Source organism: Capricornis sumatraensis, chromosome 1 (assembly GCF_032405125.1).
Source record: "Capricornis sumatraensis isolate serow.1 chromosome 1, serow.2, whole genome shotgun sequence".
In the NCBI taxonomy this organism is placed as follows: domain Eukaryota; kingdom Metazoa; phylum Chordata; class Mammalia; order Artiodactyla; family Bovidae; genus Capricornis; species Capricornis sumatraensis.
Genome location: NC_091069.1, coordinates 18,645,407 through 18,664,830, shown reverse-complemented (window position 1 = coordinate 18,664,830; position 19,424 = coordinate 18,645,407). Strand labels below are relative to the sequence as shown.

At 47.7% G+C, this 19,424-nt stretch overlaps 1 protein-coding gene across 1 annotated transcript in view; it reads right to left on the bottom strand.

The window, feature by feature from the left end:
* ASAP2 (ArfGAP with SH3 domain, ankyrin repeat and PH domain 2) overlaps positions 1-19,424 on the bottom strand; it is a 157,732-nt gene that overhangs the window by 90,628 nt on the left and 47,680 nt on the right. The window contains exon 3 of the mRNA XM_068983251.1: positions 285-430. Coding sequence (XP_068839352.1) covers positions 285-430 — 146 coding nt within the window. The remainder of the gene's footprint in view (positions 1-284; positions 431-19,424) is intronic.

Sequence of the window (19,424 nt, the reverse complement as noted above, 5' to 3'; positions counted from 1 at the left end):
ATGAATGCATTTATCCATTTTGACCCTCAGCTGTGCACCTGTAAAATGCCAAGTTAAATTTTAAAAAAGTCTCACCAGAGTAAAAATTACAATTCTAAAATTATTCCAAAGTGACCTAATGTACATAGAAAATATAATTCTTTTAGGTACTGTGGCAGGTAGGAAAGGTATTCTTCGTTCATCAGACCAACCTCAATTACCGTCTATGGAGCCCCCTTCCAGGCGGGAGCGTCAGCCAGCACTTTCCACACCACCTGTTCGCCGCACACGCTCATGACACTCACCAGGTTTTTGAACAGCGCCGTCAGCTCCTTGGTAAACACTGAGAACTTGAGGAATGCACTCCCCAGGTCCGGGTCATCTCTGCACACGCAGTTGCCCCCGAACTTCTCCAGTGCCTGCGTGTACTGCTCCTCGTTTTCCACGTGCGCTGCAACGGTAACGCGAGAGGCACGGTCAGGGCATCGACACTCCCGGCCCGCCCTCCGCCAGGTCCTGACGTGTGAGCAAAACTGGACATGTTAAAAGCCTGAAAATCTGAGAAAAGTCAAGTCGCACCAGGGACAGAAATAACTCCGCTGTCCCAACAACCACCCATCGGACCAGCGTGGGTGCGTGCTCCGTTGTGTCTGACTCTGCAACCCTATGGACTGTATGTAGCTCACCAGGCTCCTCTGTCCATGGTATTTCCCAGGCAAGAATACTCAAGCAGGTTGCCATTTCCTCCTTGAGGTTATCTTCCTGACCCAGGGATCAAACTCGTGTCTCCTACATTGGCAGGAGGATTCTTTACCACTTGAGCCACCAGGGAAGCCCCCAATTGCGCCAGCAACAGACCCCAAAGAACAAGCAGGATGACCAGGAGGGAGGCACTTCACACAAGTCCCATGGTGTCCAGTTGATGCGATGATATCCCAAGGGGACCTTCCCCCATGGCCCCACAATCTCTAACTGATGCGATGAAATCCCAAGGCGACGCCCCCTCCACCCCTCATGGCCCACATGATTGCAGGACTCGCAGCCCATAGCCCTAGTCCTCTCCTGGAACCCATCCTCGGGTAGGACAGTCAGCCAGCCACACACCCTGGCTTCTCCTGCAACACAGATGAGCCACAGTCCTCGGAGCACAGGCCGGGGCACCTCTCTTCATGACATGCCCTCTGCCTGGGGGCCCTGCCCTCCTCTCCAGGCCTTCCATGCCCCTGCCCATGTCCTCAACACTGTCCTGGCCTTGCACTCAGCATGGTAAGCATCCAACCACTTGGTAAGCGTGGTCCCCAACAAACCAGGTGCTTACAGGGAAGGGACCAGGTCTTATTCATCTTTGTGCTTGAGATGTAAGACCATGTGTGTGTTGTCTGAATGAAAAAGCAAACCCTGGTCACCCATCTGAAGGCGTTTTACCACCATTAGGCTCCAAGGCAGTAGTAGCTTAGTGCGTGAAAAGCCTGGGTTCTGAGTCTCCGACTCTGTGGGTCCCAGGCCCCGTGGGACATCAAAATCAGACACGGGTCCTTGTCAAATTGCAGAAGCCAGACTCCCGTCTCAGGATTAGAAGCAGGGTGGGAAGGGGACATGGAATTCTGGTTAGCCACTGTGGCTGGACGTGAGCTCTCACTTCAGGGCCAGCATTTTTAAACGACCCCACCAGTCTAATAAAACAGCCTCCTGGCATGGACACTTGAGTCCTGTTCCTCCGTGGCTCCAGTCAGAAATGTGACACAACTCTACAGGTGTATCAGGACGGGTGGGCGGGCGTGCCAGCCTGCACGTGAACCACACTAGGCAAGGTCAGCCACGTCTCCAGACTGCTGCCTCACAAGGAGGAAGGCTCAGGGCCGCCAGGTGATCACAGAAAGCCCCGTGCTACAGCTCCTTCACCAAAGAATGGATCCTGAAAAACCGCCTGTGGCCCCCCAAAGTCCTCCTCAGGGAAACGGGACCACCGTCAGCAGTGCTGGGACCCACAGGGGACATGTGCTCATGGAAGGCGGCCCTGGGCCTGAGCTGGACCCCAGGATCCACTGACGGTGCACCCACCCACGTGCCGGCGGGCACCATGCCCTCGGCTTTCATCGGGGGCATGTGGGTGCCTTACGGAATTCCCCTGAGTATCTAACAAAGACAAGAGAACACTAATTCTACCACTTTGGACCTTTTCCTTCTTTCTATTATGACTATCTTCTATGCTAGAAAAGAGCCTGCGAGTTCTGGATGCATTATATGTATCTGTGGGCTTCCCTGGTGGCTCAGATGGTAAAGCGTCTGCCTGCAATGCGGGAGACCCAGGTTCGATCCCTGGGTCAGGAAGATCCCTGGAGAAGGAAATGGCAACCCACTCCAGTATTCTTGACTGGAGAATCCCATGGAGGGAGGAGCCTGGTGGGCTACAGTCCACGGGGTCGCAAAGAGTTGGACACGACTGAGCAAGTTTCACTTTCTTTTCTTTCTAAGACTATACTCAGCAACACACACACACACACACACACACACACACACACACACACACACACACACACACACTGTGCGAACACACACACACCCCACCGCATGCTGAACAGGCAGAAAAGCTGGAAGAGCCCTTAGCAGGTCCAGACCTTGGAGTCTGTGCCTCCCAGTAAACACAGATGACCTGGGAACACATGCGTTTACTCTCACGGGGCTACAGTAAGGGCCATGTGAAGGACAAAGACCTGCTGTGAGACACTCACAAGGAGGAGGTAAGAATCAAAGGAAAGGGGAGGACCCAGCTCACCCACACCCAGCACACGCCCAGCAGCCGTGACAATGGTTACGAGCAGCACAGATGTCATCTACGTTGAGCACAAACAACATCCGCAGTTCTTCCAGACCTCACAACTTACAGGTGACATGCATGACTTCTCACAACGCTGAAAGGAAACTGGGACTCAAGGAGGTCAAGGAAGCTATCCATGGAAGCAGGGCAGAAAGTGGCTGAGCTGGGGTGCAAACCCGAGTTTGCCTGACCCCAAAGCCCATTCGAGGTCTCCCTGCTGTGCGGGCCATTCTAAAAATAGCTTACCTTCCCAAAGCCAAAGGCACGCAAGTTTTAGATTTTTTAAATTCCATTTCAGAGGCAGATCGGTTATTCCTTCTTTACCCTATAATTCTAAAATGCATGGCCAACAGTGAGGGGCAGGTCCTTTCAAACCACACACCGTTTTGTAACTATTTCAAAACTGGCGGTCAAGATGTAGGGTCTGCAAGGGTGTGGCAGCCACCAGCAGATGTCTGGGGCTGATGTCACCATCGCCACCCCCCGGCCCCTGCCCTCATTGAGAGAGACAGGAACTCGGAGGCTACAGTCACCTCAGGAGCCACATGCTGCCTTCACAACACGCCTGGACCCTCACAGCTGCTCTGGGCGAGCGGGGAGAGGGGGTGTCATCTTTCAGTCAAGGCAGTTAAGTGCCCCACAAGCCTTTCGTTCAGTTAAACCTAATGATACTACATGGTGCCAGTTGGAGCATCCCTTGTTATCTGCTGAGTGAGGTAGCGTTCAGAGGGCCTATATGATCTGCCTGAGATCAAACAAGGAGGTGGGTCAGGGGTCAAGTCCATCCTCTATTCATGCAGGCTGCCCCCAGCCTGGGACAACCTTGGAAGAAAGGATGCTGCCTTCTCTCCAGGGATAGTCGACCAACCTGGCACAGAGGACAAACAGCCAGCAAGGCCAGGAAGGACAGACCCACTTCCTTTCATTCCTCCTTCTGGGCCTTTTAACTAACCACCTGGTATAGGTCACTTTTTTTTTTTTTTTTAAATAAAAATTCTTTCCCTTTTAAACCTTCAAAATAATGTGCTGATCCCAGCAACTCCGATGGTGACTGAGTGTTCTGGACCATCACTGTCACCATCACCTCATGTATTTGTATTCAAAGCGTTCTGATCCACTGCAATCACTATCTTCTGATGTGCAAAACTGTCCCAGCTTAGGTCAAAGGGAACCTCTTCACACACTGATCTAGTTGGGGTTTTTAAGACCAATTTCTCTTCTTGCCAACACACTTGAAAAGCTTCTTGAAAAATGACCACAGCCCGTGCGTTTCTTGGTCTCCCTGAAATAGCTGGGCCTGGTGCCCACCATCAGGACGGTAAACTCTTCACACATAATGTATTGTCTGTCTGGCCTACTGGTCCATATCACCCGAAGTTTGAGATGTTCCTACTAGAGAAAGTCATTGGGCTGCTTTATTTTTCTTCTGCCAAAACTAAATTTAAAATAGGAACCTAAAATAAATGGCTTGGGAATCAAGTTTCTGGAAAGAGCCCAACCTGGGTCTCTCATCTCTTATTTAGAGCACTGTGAAGGCCATCCCTCTCAGAAGAGCTCACTCCCCCACCTCCTCCTTGCTCAGCTGCATCTTCACTGGTTCTCATTCACGATCCAGGGCCAAGAAACTCCGATGCGGGAGGGGCTTGGGAGGATGAGAATGTGAATCCCTGAGACCACAGCAGGTGAGACCCCAGTTCTCCCCCGGCCGGCAGCCCTCCCACTTCCCCCACCGTACTGCACCAAGGTCAGACCCTCCACCAATCCGTCAAAGGGGGTGCAGAGACTCTTGCAGGAAGAGCTGCCGTGAGGCCAGCAAACAGGTGCACACAGTGTGTTTAGGGGTAAAGACTGGGCCTTGCTGTGTGCCTTTTAGTTTACTTGATTATGTCAGTTTAAAGACTGATACCGAGGAGAAGGCCCAGTGCATGCCATTCAAGCAAAATGTTGGATCCAAAAGGAAAAAAGGCAGCCTTTTTACTCCCACTGGATGGACCACAGCATGTCGGGGAAGCCAACTGCCCGCCTAGTGCTACCAAAGGACAAGAAGGGTCCCGCAGCCAACTCACCTCCACCACATTCACATCTCTGGGAGTGTCTGCCCCTCTCCGGGCTGTGACGGTGTGACAGAGACACGTGTGACTACATCCAGGGACAGATGCACCAAACTATGTGTGATGGCCTGTGACATCCTAGGGCTGGCGGTTCAGAGACGCCAAGAAGGGGTCGTTTGAGCCAGGGCTCCAGGCCAGGTAGGAATTTCAAGAGACACGAGCAGGAACAGGAAGGTACTGACCCCAGGGGAATGGCCAAGGGGCCCCGTGTGTGCAGAGGCTGTGACCGCTGTCCCAGTCTGCAAGTGCCCACCAGCACCCAGCTCCTGATGCAAGGCCATCTCAGGAGATCACTGGTCTCACTGTCCCACCCACCCAGGGCCACTCCTGGGGTCTTGACAGTCTGGAGGACCCTGAAAGAAACCCAGGACAGAGACCCCCTCTGCACAGACAAGGACACCAAAACTCAGAGAGGGCGCTGACTTGCTCAGCTTCACACAAGCTAGTTTGATGCAGCTAGAGAACTAGAACTCAGCTTTCCCAGTGCCCCGTCCTCCCAAGTCCACCCAAGCACGCGGGGAAACGTTTCTTCATTTGCTCGTCACATAGTCACTATTCCTGGCTCTAGACTAACACGGGCACGTGCTACAGTCCTCCAGGCCAAGCACACACACCAGTGACCCAAAGTTCCAAAAGCCCTGACTAGAGAGAAATGGGGGTGTGGGTGGGGGTGGGAGAAGGCAGCCTGTCGGTGATCCCCTTGACTGGGACCCTCCAGCCCACTGGCCACTCACGGTTCAGGTGGAAGCGAATCCAAGCAGATGCTGCACACACCCAGCATCCACGCAGACAGCTCCACCAAGGGTGCATTTTAGGAGAGAAATACATTCTCTACAGTCACAGCTTTATAAAAACCCTACCTAGAGGATGATTAACATTCAAATGTGAGCCACAACTGTATCATCAGGAAAGCCTGCACAACTCAATGGCAAGGAGGCCAGGTCACTTCCCCTCAAGCCGTGGGCCCTGTACGTAACCTGGTTTCAGATCTGACTCTCGGCAGCACATGCAGTTTCCCGGAGTCAAAGATAATCCCCTCTGCTTAACAGAATCTCAACCCTGTGAACACCCCATGGGAGAAAACCATTTTTAGAACGTTTATTTCTGGAGTCATCCCAGATAACAATCTTTCCATTCACAATTTGGTAATATGCATGAAAACTTTTTCAAATGTTGTTGTCTTTCATTCCCTCTTATTTCTAGAAATTTATCCTAAAGAAATAATCCAGTGCTTAGAGATGTACATAGGGAACCACTGATAAGCTGAAACTGCATGAAGCTCGAGCAATATGGAAACGGTTAAGAGTATCTCTTATAAAATGGAATATTATGTAAGCTTTCAACATCATGATGTAGGAATATGGTCGGGATAGAATGCCAAGTTAAAAAAAGGCAGGACACAGAACTATATATTTCATCTCAATTTTTAAAAAATGCAAAACGTAGGCAAAAGGCTGAAAGGAAAGAACATCAAAATGCTAAGGTGGTGTTAAAAGAGCAGGTGCTCGGTACCTGGCAGCTGGTGCAAGCCAGGTGCTTTCCTGTGCATCACCGCGTCCTCCTCGAAGGGGCATTTCTTGGAGGAGGAGACAGTCTGTGGGGGCCAGGTGGCAATTCTGACTGGCCAGGGTCACAGCCCGGGAACCTCAGACTAGGAATACAGCCCAGCCCCTCCCATCTCAGACAGGCGGGCATGCACCGGACCCTGACTTTGATCCACTGCTTTTCTGGATTTTTTTAAATGCTCTAAACTAAGCTCATATTATCTTTATCATCAGATAACAATGTAAGGAATAAATCTGAAATACCTGACCATGGCTCTCTGTGCCTCTGAGATGACCAGAATCCATCTTTCTATACCAGTTTCTCCTGGACCAGCTGACATGACAGATGCAGCCTCTGCAAGCTGGCCTGAGTACCTGCATCGTCTCTGATGAGACACAAGCACCTGCCACCAGGAGGGTTTGGTGAGAACTCCTATCCTCTCCCATAAACCCTCTGGGTCCCGCTCAAGCCAGGCACATGGGCATCTGGAAAGACAGCCTCGCCACTGGTCTCAAGTGGGTCTCACCACTTCCTCTGCTCTCTCCAACACACCGGGCCCCTCCTACTTTCAAAACTTCACACGGAACTCATTTCCATCAAGACTTCCCTGGGGTGTCCCCTCTGACGTTATAGAGACCTTTGGATGTCACCGCTGCAGATGTCTGGCACAGGGAGCCAATAATCAGTCCAGAAGGTCACAGTGTGAGCTATTAAAATGTGCCAACTGTTGTCCGTGATCACCTGATATTCTTTGATCCTGCCCTATATTAATGACGACAAAATGACACTTGGGGGGAATTCCCTGGTGGTCCAGTGGAAGAGTCAGTTTGACTCCTGGTTGAGGAACTACGATCCCTCATGATAAGTGGTGCAGCTAAATCAATAGTTAAATAAAAAATTTAAAATGACACTTGGAGTCTGTGCAGCCAACTGAACACAACCCCAGTCACCTCTGTATAAAATTCGTGTAGCAGCACACCCGGGGTTGGGAGGTGGGGAGGGGGCAAGAAATCGAGACCTATCTACCAGATATTGTCGTTCAGTCGCTCTTTGCGTGTCCGACTCTGCCACCACATGGACTGCAGCACGCCAGGCTTCCCTGTCCTTCACCATCTCCTGGAGCTTGTTCAAACTCATGTCCATTGAGTTGGTGATGCCATTCAACCATTTCATCCTGTCGTCCCCTTCTCCTCCTGCCCTCAATCTTTTCCAGCCTCAGGGTCTTTTCTAATGAGTTGGCTCTTTGCATCAGGTGGCCAAGGTATTGGAGCTTCTGCTTCAGTTCTTTCCAGTGAATATTCAGGGTTGATTTCCTTTAGGACTGACGGGTTTGATCTCCTTGCAGTCCAAGGGACTGGATGATGTACAATAAAAATCAGTAGAACGTTGTAGATTCTCTCTTCAGGAAAAGGTATCCTGACATAATTTTTCATACAGATTTTGGGATGCATGGACCCTTCAGGCCTGTCCATAGACCTAACACACCAGGCAAAAAAGCCCTAGCTTAGACCAGCATAAATTCCCTACCCCCAAAATATGACCATGTTCAGTCAGTTCAGTTCAGTCGCTCAGTCGTGTCTGATTCTTTGCGACCCCATGAATCACAGCACGCCAGGCCTCCCTGTCTATCACCAACTCCTGGAGTTCACTCAGACTCACATCCATTGAGTCAGTGATGCCATCCAGCCATCTCATCCTCTGTCATCCCCTTCTCCTCCTGCCTCCAATCCCTCCCAGCATCAGAGTCTTTTCCAATGAGTCAACTCTTCGCATGAGGTGGTCAAAGTACTGGAGTTTCAGCTTCAGCATCATTCCCTCCAAAGAAATGGACCGGTCCTTCAGAATGGACTGGTTGGATCTCCTTGCAGTCCAAGGGACTCTCAAGAGTCTTCTCCAACACCACAGTTCAAAAGCATCAATTCTTTGGTGCTCAGCTGTCTTCACAGTCCAACTCTCACATCCATACATGACCACTGGAAAAACCATAGCCTTGACTAGATGGACCTTTGTTGGCAAAACAATGTCTCCGCATTTCAATATGATATCTAGGTTGGTCATAACTTTTCTTCCAAGGAGTAAGCGTCTTTTAATTTCATATATTTACTTATGTGTGATCATACCTTATTATGTACAAACCACACATGATTCATGTTAATACTTGGGACATTAAGTCACAGATCTCAGTCTTCCTTCAGACGTGCTATCCTTCCATGATTAATATGTTGATCACAGTTGCTGGGATTCCACAAATTAGCCGTCTAAATTCCAGTCACTGTTCTTAGCCAGCAGAGAAGAGACAACTAGGAGCTCAGAGCCTTGCCCCTGGAAGACACCTCAAGGTCTTCAAGTACACGACTCCAGCTCCCTCTTAAACTGCCCTAGAGACACCGGGCCACCTGCCAGTCCTCTCTCTGCTGGAGCCCTTTCAACAACCAGCTCACCTTGGCCGGGGCTGACCCCCCAAGCTAACTTCTCCCTCAGACCTGAGTCAAAACCTGCGATCTTGAAACTACCGCAGAGGGGCAGGGAATCCTCTCACTTCCTCATTCCAAGAAAGCCTTCAGATGCACGCTCTGCTCCCCTCCACGCCCCTGCAAGTGAAGACATCCCAGGTCCTTCCCACGTCCCCCCCTACCACCACGGGGTTCCCACTCTCATGTGGGTCTCCTCTTAGAGAGCTGCTCTAACAACTCAACGGTGGGGCCACTACCTGCACACTTCCCAAAGGTCACTTGTGTTCACCTCTGGCACGCCGGTCACGTACAGATTCACAGTGAATGTGTGACCAACCAGATTACCGGGAGGTTTTTCATCAGAGCCGCTCCAGCTCAGCCAGATGAGGTCTAGGATGCCCCCACGGCATTACTGCCCAGCGTTTCCCCCCGGCACCCCATCACCCCATCTCCCCTGTGCCCCAGGCAGTGTCTCCAGGTTGCCATGGTCACAGGAGAGACTGGGAAGCAGACCTGGTTTTGAATCTCAGCTCCTCTAAGTGCCAGCAGCACAGCCCCGGTCAGTCACCCCTCTTCGGCTCAGGGACCTCGTCTACAATGGAGTTATGATGGTACCTAACTCACAGTGTGAGGACTCAATGTATTTATTTGGAAGAGGGTTTGGCCTATAAATGACACTTTATATATATGAGTGTCAGATTATTATTATAATTGCTTCCATTCTTAAATTTATAAAAGTACTTCAACAGATGTACTTTCTTCACTTTATCATGTGTTACAATCTATTCTTTTTCAAATCACAGATAATGGTATACACATATTTTGTAGCCTCAGTTTTATTGTCTGAAAGTTTCACCATAAGCATTTTTCTTCATGTTGCTGCTACTACTGCTAAGTCACTCCAGTCATGTCCGACTCTGTGCGACCCCAGAGACGGCAGCCCACCAGGCTCCCCTGTCCCTGGGATTCTCCAGGCAAGAACACTGGAGTGGGATGCCATTTCCTTCTCCAATGCATGAAAGTGAAAAGTGAAAGTGAAGCCGCTCAGTCGTGTCCAACTCTTAGTGACCCCATGGACTGCAGCCTACCAGGCTCCTCTGTCCATGGGATTTTCCAGGCAAGAGTACTGGAGTGGGGTGCCATTGCCTTCTCCGTCTTCATGTTGCTATATAACCATGATTCCATCAAGGAGCTATATTCTTTTCTTTTTTTTTTTTTTAGGAGCTATATTCTGACAGTTATAGGAGGCTTTCAGGTTTTCACGTTGATAGATAATGCAAGTAGCATCTTTGTGCCTTTCCCCAAAAATGATTTTATTTTTCTTGATGTAGCTGTTGTTCAGTCATGAAGTTGCATCTGACTCTTTGCGACTGCATGGACTGCGGCACACCAGACTTCCCTGTCCTTCACTATCTCCTGGAGTTTGTGCAAACTCACGTTCACTGACTCACTGATGCTATCTAACCATCTCATCTTCTGCCTCCCTTCTCTCCTTTTGCCTTCAATCTTTCGCAGTATCAGGGTCTTTTCCAATGAGTCAGTGCTTCCCTTTTTTCTTGATACACATGGCCAAATTTCTTTCTAAAAACTCCATGCTCCAGTTCTCAATGCCACAACAAAGTAACAAAATACCAGTTTAACCTTATTCTTAACAAACACTGAGGATTATAACTTATTTTCTCATGTAACAAGTGGAAAATCATGCCAGATATAGTACCTGCTTAATGCACGTTCCATTTCACTTCCTAAATAATTACATATATTTTTGAATTGTTCTATCCTAATTATGATATGGCAATAAAAATAATCCTCTGTGTTAACAGCCACATTCTTTTTAGCATTGCAAATAACAGAGAGAAACAAAGTTGAACCCTCATTTTCTTTTGTAGGTAGTAGATGATAAGGGTCTGAAGAAAAACTAGCATTTCTCTCTTTGTATTCTTCATTTCAAGAATGTGCCAATTTCTCTAGGATGTTCAGACTAAGGGTAAAGAAGGAATATCTCACTCTCGGTAAAAATAGCTCCATCAAGCTTTTAAGCTAGAGGAATTCTAGAGAAGTGAAAATGAAAATCTTCTGTTGCTTCCTTTTCGATAAAGATGAATTTTCCACCCACTGATATGTCAAACAGCTGAAAAATGTTGGCGTCAACTTCCCAGGGGGGGAAAAAAGCACCTAAGAGCTGAGAAAGAGATTGCAAAAAGTCTAGACTAAGAAAGGATTAGAATAAATATGAACTGTTTTTTTTTTAAGAGGTCAGACAGCAGTCTATTTTAGGTGGGAAAGATTACTGTGGAAACAGTTTCTCAACAAATCATCACAGTAACTGCTTTTGTAAACCTGTACACAAGACAATCTAGAAAATACCTCTAGCTGTGTTGTTATCCTTTTGGAAACTGGGAGCAAACATAATATACTTGTTATTGTGCAAGAAAATTATTGTTTTGCATATACGGGGACATGGTCCAATGTTTAAGGTGGGGGTGGGGTGTATTCTCAAGACCAGCAGCTTCAGCATCACCTGGGAACTCATTCATGTGGAAAATACTCAGGCCCCACCCTGGACTGACTGAGCCAGAAACTCCTGAAGGCAGAGACCAGCAGCCTAGGCTTTAACAAGACCTGCAAGGGGTTCTGGGGTGCTCTCACATGTCAGAACCACTGCTCTGAGACAAGGGCTGGCAAACTTTTCCTAAAAGCCAGAGAGAAATATTAAAAGCTTTTGCAGGCCAAGAGACAATCCTGAGGTTACTGGGTAGATATGCACTCAGGTGCTAAAAACCATTCTTTGCTCACAGGCTGTAAATAGCACAGCTGGTTGCTCCGAGACATCTCGACTGCCTCCCCTTCTACATACAAAAATCTATATAAATCCTGTTTACAGCTAAAACTGCAAGCTTAAACTCTACTCGGTGCTCTGCAGTGACCTAAATGGGAAGGAAATCCAAAAAAGAGGGGCTATCTGTATACATACGACCCAGGTCTCCCACATGGTGGGCAGATTCTTTATCACCTGAGCCACCTGGGAAACCCTTATTAATTAAACCCACGTTCATTTCAAGGAAGCAATCTGTTGATCTGAATTTCCCAATTACTCTGCTGTACAGCAGAAACTGATATGGGATGTAAAGCAACTATACTCCAAGTTTTAAAAAGGATTTTAGAAAAGTAGGATTATAAGTTTATCTCTCCTGCACTAAGAGGACAGTGTAAGAACCTACAGGAGAAACATAACAATATACAAATGAGTGTTACCAGCACGTACTGTGTATCTGCCAGCCTCCATGCTGGCCACTGCAAGGAACACACAAGAAGTACATTTGCACCTGGCTCACCGTGTATGTCCAGAATCACGTCTCTCACTTTTCCGTGTTATCTCAGGCCTATGAAATATTAACGTTCTCATTTTACAAGTGCAGCAACTGAGGCTCAGAATAGTAAACGACACTCCCAGTAACTTTCTGAGCAGCACCACCCACTTGGCCTTTGGTATTCTGATACCCATTAAACCACACTGCCTCTCAGAATGGGTGAAGGACCTCAGGGTTTGTCATCTAATCGCAGGGCAAAGATCAAGAGACATAAAACTCTTAGGGAACAATAAAGAGCAAGATTTAAAGAGTGAACAGAGTCTGCATATTAGTCTCTTTCAGTTTTGACCTCAAAACTCAAAATTCAGAGGGGAAGTGTGGTCAGCAGAATGCTGTCTCCTCCCCAACAAAGACATCCACCTCCTAATCCCTGGAGTGGGGATGGTGGGGTGTGCTGCCATCTGAGGTTGCAGATGGAATTCGAGTTGTTAATCAGCTCAGCTGAGCAGGGAAGCTTATCTGGGATCATCCCGGTGGGCTCCCCCGACGTAATCACGGGACGAGGGAAGAGGCAGTGTTGCTGGGGACTGAGCCGTGAGCCACTCCCCAACCCCCAAAGCCAGAATCCCCAGTTTGATGATACTCAGGGGCCAGTCCTTTGGGAAGTGATTAGGTTTAGATGTGATTAGGGGGACAGGGCCTCAAAATGGGATTAGTGTCCTTACACTAATAAAAAGAGACACCAGAGAGCCCACCAGCTCTAACACACCTACACTCTCCATCTCTCTCTTTACCACGTGCGGAGATGACCGTCTACAAACCAGGAAGGGAGCCTTCACGAGAACATGAGCACACCGGTGCCCTGACCTTGGCCTTCCAGGCTCCAGAATTGTGAGACAAATGTCTGACATTTAAGCCCCACAGCCGGTGGCACTGTTATGGCAGCCCCGGGCAGAGGAAGACAGTGATGGAGCATGAGAAAGCCTGCACCAGCCGTGGCTGGCTCTGAAGATGGAAGGAGGACACGAGCAGAGGAACATAGGGGCCTCTAGAAGCCGGAAAGGGTAGGGAAACCTCCCTGCCTCCAGGAAGGAAGCCAGCTCACACCGTGATTTCAGCCTGGTGAGATCAGCTTGGACTCCTGATCTCCAGAGCTGGAAGATAAATCATTGTCATTTTAAGGCACCCTGTGGTAATTACAGCAGCCACGGGACACTAGTACAAGAGAGTGAAAGGAGGCCAGTACCGTGTCAGGTCCTGGCTGGATGGGGAAGGCTGGGCAGGCCTGGGACAGGAGAGTGTGTGCACAGACCAGGAGCAGGACCACTCGGGGCACAGACATGGAGGTGACACGCTCCTGCAGCAGGAGGCACCGGCCAGCCTGGGAGAGCCCTCAGGTCGGATGGGGCCAACCCACCACCAACCGTGAAACCTGGCAGAGAAGTCCCTCTGGTACATAAATTAAGGAACATGAGACAGGAAAAAGCATACGGCAGTGTGAGGCATAAATACTAAATTATCTTCACTGTTCTTCTAATAGTGCATAAAATGAGCATTCTTCCTACCTGCCTAAGGAAATCAACTCTGAATATTCATTGGAAGGATAGATGCTGAAGTTCCAATACTTTGGCCACCTGATGCAAAGAGCCAGCTCGCTGGAAAAGACCCTGATGCTGGGAAAGATTGAGGGCAGGAGGAGAAGAGGATGACAGAGGATGAGATGTTTGGATGACATCATCAACTCAATGGACATTAATTTGAGCAGACTCCAGGAGACAGGGAAGCCTGGCGTGCTGCAGTTCATGGGGTCCCAAAGAGTTGGACAGGGCTTAGCAACTGAACAACAAGGATGATCAAACCACTATGGTGACTCCTCCTGGAACTGTCTTCAGAGCCAGAAGGACGGTAGTTACAACACTCCTAACCGAATCATCGCCAGCAGCTCAAACCCTTACTGAATCTGCCTGGCTTACTTCTGACATCTAGTTCTAAAACGGTTTAATCTATCCTTAAATCCCCCCACTAAATATAATCAAGAAAATGAGAAGAGATCCAAAATGCTGTGAACTATGTCAGCAGCTCACATGAGAAGGTACAGGGTTTCCTCGGGTGACTGTTTTGAAGGAGACAACACTTGCTCTGAAATAAAGATTCCAGGATCAGTACTCTGGCTTAAAAAAAAAAAAAAAAAATCAGACTCACAGCCTTATAATAACTCAAACTTGGCATGATGTAAAGATGGGTAAAAGGCGACAAAAATAGAGGTCCCCTCCCCCGGCAAGGTCAGGCTGAAGATCAGCCTGCTCTGTGCAGTGCTTCAGAAAGAACAGGCTGGTGCCCAGAACACCGTGTCAAAATTCCAGGCATATGCCTCAACCTCCTGAAGCCTCAGTTTCCCTTCCGACCAAGTGGCAAAATGCCATTTCAAGCAGATGGAAGAGCGTGTGCCGAGGAAAGAGGTCACAAAGTGTGGCACCTGGGGCACACAGCGAGTTGCATGTGCCCAAAGAAGGGTGCAGAGAGGTGGGAGGAACTCTGCACAAGTATCCAGGGTCCAGAGGATGCCAGGAGCTGGGATCACGTCTGGTCTCCTGCCCTATTGACTGGGCTGAGGCTTGAGGTGGGGGCAGGTTCAGGGAGGCAGAGGCAGTTTCATAGGCAAATGAATTTGGAAAAGGTTAAGACCAGTTCCCCCTCACAATCCACTCTAGCATGTTACCCTTTTTGGCTAGTTTCGCAGGAAGAGAAACCTGTCACCTGTGCTTTGGTCCAATTTCCCTAAAATGTTTGGAGTCCACAGAAGCATGTCCTTCCTCATTTCTCTCAAGCTTTGGAACTTCACAAACATCAATGTGGACAACCAAGAAACACTGCAGAGTTGTGAGCACGGAAGCGACATCACCGAGTCGTGTTTCAGAAAACGACTCTGGGTCGGGGCAGGTCATGAGGTTTAAGGCATGTGTTCCGCAGTACAGGTCAGAAAGGCGGATCAGCCACCAGTGGTGTTCAATTCATACAGGTAGCTTCCAGACGCCGAAGTGCACACACCTTCCCCTCCTAATGCTCATCTGCTGTTCAGCTGCCCTGCTGGGCCCCAGGCTGGCCTCGAGAGCCACGGAAAGTCCTTCCTCGAGGCGGGCAGCGGCCACGCAGACATGTCCACGTGACTTCATGTTATTTCTGATTAGAACAACTTCTCAATGCAGGACTTCAAGTTCATTTTTGAACCTGATCAGACTATGAAATATCCCTTTTACACAAGCTTTAAATGATTAACTTAAATGTTTATCAGTGAACACAATTTTTAAAAATCTCTTAAGATACTTTTTGCAATCTGCTGTTTGTCAAAAAAATTGACATCCATCTCTTAGTGGTTTCTTGATGTCTGGAAGATAGCCTGCCAGGGTCATCAGTGGCAGCCTCACAGCAGAGGGGCCACTGATCACAGCCCTGCCAGCAGGAGGCTGAGCTCCAGAAACATCTAGAGAACACCTGTAACCTTTGCCCTCAGCATCCTCTTTGTAAAACAAGGACCACGTGTTGCAAAGATGAGCGTAAAGGTATAGAACACCAAGGTACAAAGAAACGTTCAAAAGCATAAGACGATCATTATTCTGTCTGCCCCCCACTTTAACCAGGAAAAATGCTTTTTTGGGGGGTGACCACCTTTTTGGGTATTGAAAAACCCTTGTTTCAGCAAACGTCAGGGCTCTAGTAAGTGGAGGAAGGAAGCTTTATGCTCTGGTCTCTGACATGTACTTTTAATAGGAAAAAAAAATTAATAAAAATTTCCTGACGTGTTTACTTCCAGTGAGGTGTTAGTCACTGAAAACTCCACTTCCTTCTTTCATAAAATCAGCGGTTGTCAGGTAATCAGGTAACATCTACATATTGGCAAGCTAAGCATGGTGGTGGTTTTGTTTTCTTTTGTTGCTTGTTTTTAAAAAGCTGTCGAGGAGAAACAACAAGGTCCCACTATGTATAGCACAGGGAAAACTACATTCACTATCCTGTGATAAACCATAATGGAAAAAAACATGGAAAAGAACGTGTATATATGTATACCTGAATCACTTTGCTGCACTGGATTTAACACAACATTGTTAATCAACTACACTTCAATAAAATAGATTTTAAAAGAGAGCTGTAGAGGACTGTGAGGATCTAGACGGGGGTTTCTCAAGCTTGCATTACTGACATTTGGGACCAGATGATTCTTTGCTGGGGGCTGTCCTGTGTGTCACAAGACCTTCAGCAGCATCCCTGGCCTCTAACATTAGGCACCAGTAGCGAGTGTGCATGCACAAAACACACACACACACACACACACATCCTTCAGTTGTCAGTGTGTGTGCGTTGTGTTGATGGTGGCAAATCACTCCGGCTGAGAACCACTGATCTGCATCCAAACCTAAACGCACTATTTTAGAAACAAGGAAGCCAGGGCTAAAAGGCGCTAAGTGCTTGCTCCAGGGCACAGCAGCCCCGTGCCACAAACTCCGGGCCCAAAAAGCTTTCCAGTTTAGTGGGGGACCAGCTCAGTGGGGAACCTGACTCCCAGCTCTTCTTGGCTTTCCTAAACTTATTTCACATTCATTTGGCACTTGTCATAAACAATTAACACCTGTCTAATCATCTTAACATCAATATAATTACAACATATAAAGTATGCAAAATAAAGGGAGGAGAAATATCTATAAAGTCAAAACTCTGCAACACTCATTTTTAGCCTATTTTCCTCAACAAATATTTTCTCTTATGGATAAGCTTTTCTCCCTATCTCGGTAAATTTTTAATTTTCTCTTTATCCTTGATGTCACAACAGGAGGACAAGTCTTGAGATATTAGTACACACATATATGTATGGGTGGATATTAGTACACACACATTTATATAAAACTTGTTTCCCTGAGAATTTAGTGGACTCTCTAAATCTGAGATCTGAAATCTTTCTTTAGTTCCAGGGACTTTTTTCCAGCTACCAATTAAAAAAAAATCCCCCCTTTCTACTCTCTTTTCCCTCTTTCAGAGCTCCTTTTAGGTGGATGCTAATATTGACTCTTTTGAATCTATTCTCATTGGCTCTTAATTTTTATTTCACAGTGTCCATCTGTTCACCTCCTTGTGTTCACATAACATGGGGCCCCACTAATTCCGTCTTCCTATGTGTGCAGCTTGCCATTTATCAAATTTTAGTTTTCATTTCAACAAGCTGCTTAAAAAAAAAATCTCCAAGCCTTTTACTGGTTCTTTTTCACTAGTACTTGCCCATTTCAATAATTTAATAACCTCCCTAGCCCCTTGAATAATCCAAATCATTCATTCTTACTGAAAAGTCTTGCTTTGATTGCCTTATTAAATCTGTTTCTTCAAGTATGAGATTTTCAGCTTCTCGTCAACTGTTAGGCAATTCTTGATACTATCTGAGAAAGTCAGATTTTCATTTTGATGAAGTCTATCCATTTTTTTTCTTCTTTGTTTATAGCTTTCTTTGCCCTACACAAGAAACTTTTGCCTACTCCAGGGTGCAAAGATATCCTCCTGTGTTCTTCAAGAAGTTTTGTAGGTTTAGCTTTTATACTTAAATCTATGATCCATTTCAAATTAATATTTTGTGTAAGGGATGGGAGAGGGTCATGGCTCCCTTGCTCCCATGTAGATATTCGGCTGTTTTGGCAGCATTTGTTAAATTTTAGAATCAGCTTGTCAGTTCCCCTGCTGACGTTTTGATTAGGATTGTGTTGAATAGTAACATCAATTTGGGAAGCAATGACATCTTAGCAATATTGTCTTCCAACCCCCACACACACCATATACCTCTTCATTTATTTAGGTCTTCTCTAGTTTCTGTCAGCAGCGTTTTGTAGTTTTCAGTGTCAGTTTCTTATGTATCTTTTGTTAAATCTGATCCTAAATATACTTGGCTGTTCTCAACTGCAGTATCATCTTTGTAGCTGAAATCTACTATTCTTCACTGTCTTGGTCTGCACAGCCCTCCCTGGAGGAGAGACAGAGCAGCTAATAGAGCTGTGCTCACATGACAGGGGACTCTTTCTTAACATCTTTATGGCAGTGTGTACATGTCCATCCCGAACTCCCTGTCTCTTTCCCCCATCTGCCCCCTCTGGTAACCTTAAGTTTGTTTTCTGAGTCTGTTTTACAGGTGACTCTTGAATAAGGCAGGAATTAATCAGGGTATAATTTATAGCCAGCCCTCTATATCCACGGTTCCTCCATATCCTCAGATTCAACCAACCATGGACCTTATTTGAATTTGCTACTGAAAAAATATCCCTGTGTAGGTGGACCTACACAGTTCAAACCAGCATTGTGCAAGGGTCACCTGCATTTGAGCTGAGGGATGGGGCTGTTACATGGGACCCATGAGGGTCATCTGCATTTGAGCTGGGGGATGGGGCTGTTACATGGGACCCATGAGGGTCACCTGCATTTGAGCTGGGTGACAGGGCTGTTACATGGGACCCGCGAAGATCACCTATATTTGAGCTGGGGGACAGGGGTGTCACGTGGGACCCAGAGGATCATTTGCACTTGAGCTGGGGGATGGGGGTGTCACGTGGGACCTGCGCTTCCAGAAGGTCTCACAGCCTCCTCCTGACACCACACCACCAGCAGCACTCCCTGCCCTGTGCTCCAGTCACCGTCTTCCCTGAAGGGAGGGGTCACGACGGTGAGGGGCACAACATGGTGCTCCCGGGGGCGCAGCCCGGCCCCCTCCCCTCCCAGGCCACCGCCTGTAGGCACCCCCGGGGCACCTGCCTCCCTCAGCAGCGGTGTTTGTCTCCCACCAGCCAGCCCTTCTCTCTGCCCACCATCAGCCCTGCTCCAATCTCTTCAGGATTCCTCACAACTGCTGGTCCCCCGCAGCTGCCATCTTCTTCTTTCTGAGTCAAACTTCACAGTCACTTAATGACTTAAAAAACACTTTCTATCATTTGTAAGGTCTTGTGCAGGGAGCAGACCTGCCACATACGTGCAACCCGTCATTTTCAGGTCAAAAGTTCCATGTTTTTTTGTTTTTAACATATAATGAAGTCTAGATCAAATATTACTACAATCAAATTAGTTGATTATGCTTTTTTATTTATTTTCTTTCCAGACAAGACAGGTAAGAGAGAAAATGGAAAGGGCATCTGGCGTAATTAACAAACAGCACAAAGCGAGTCCACCCCGAACCAGTCTGACA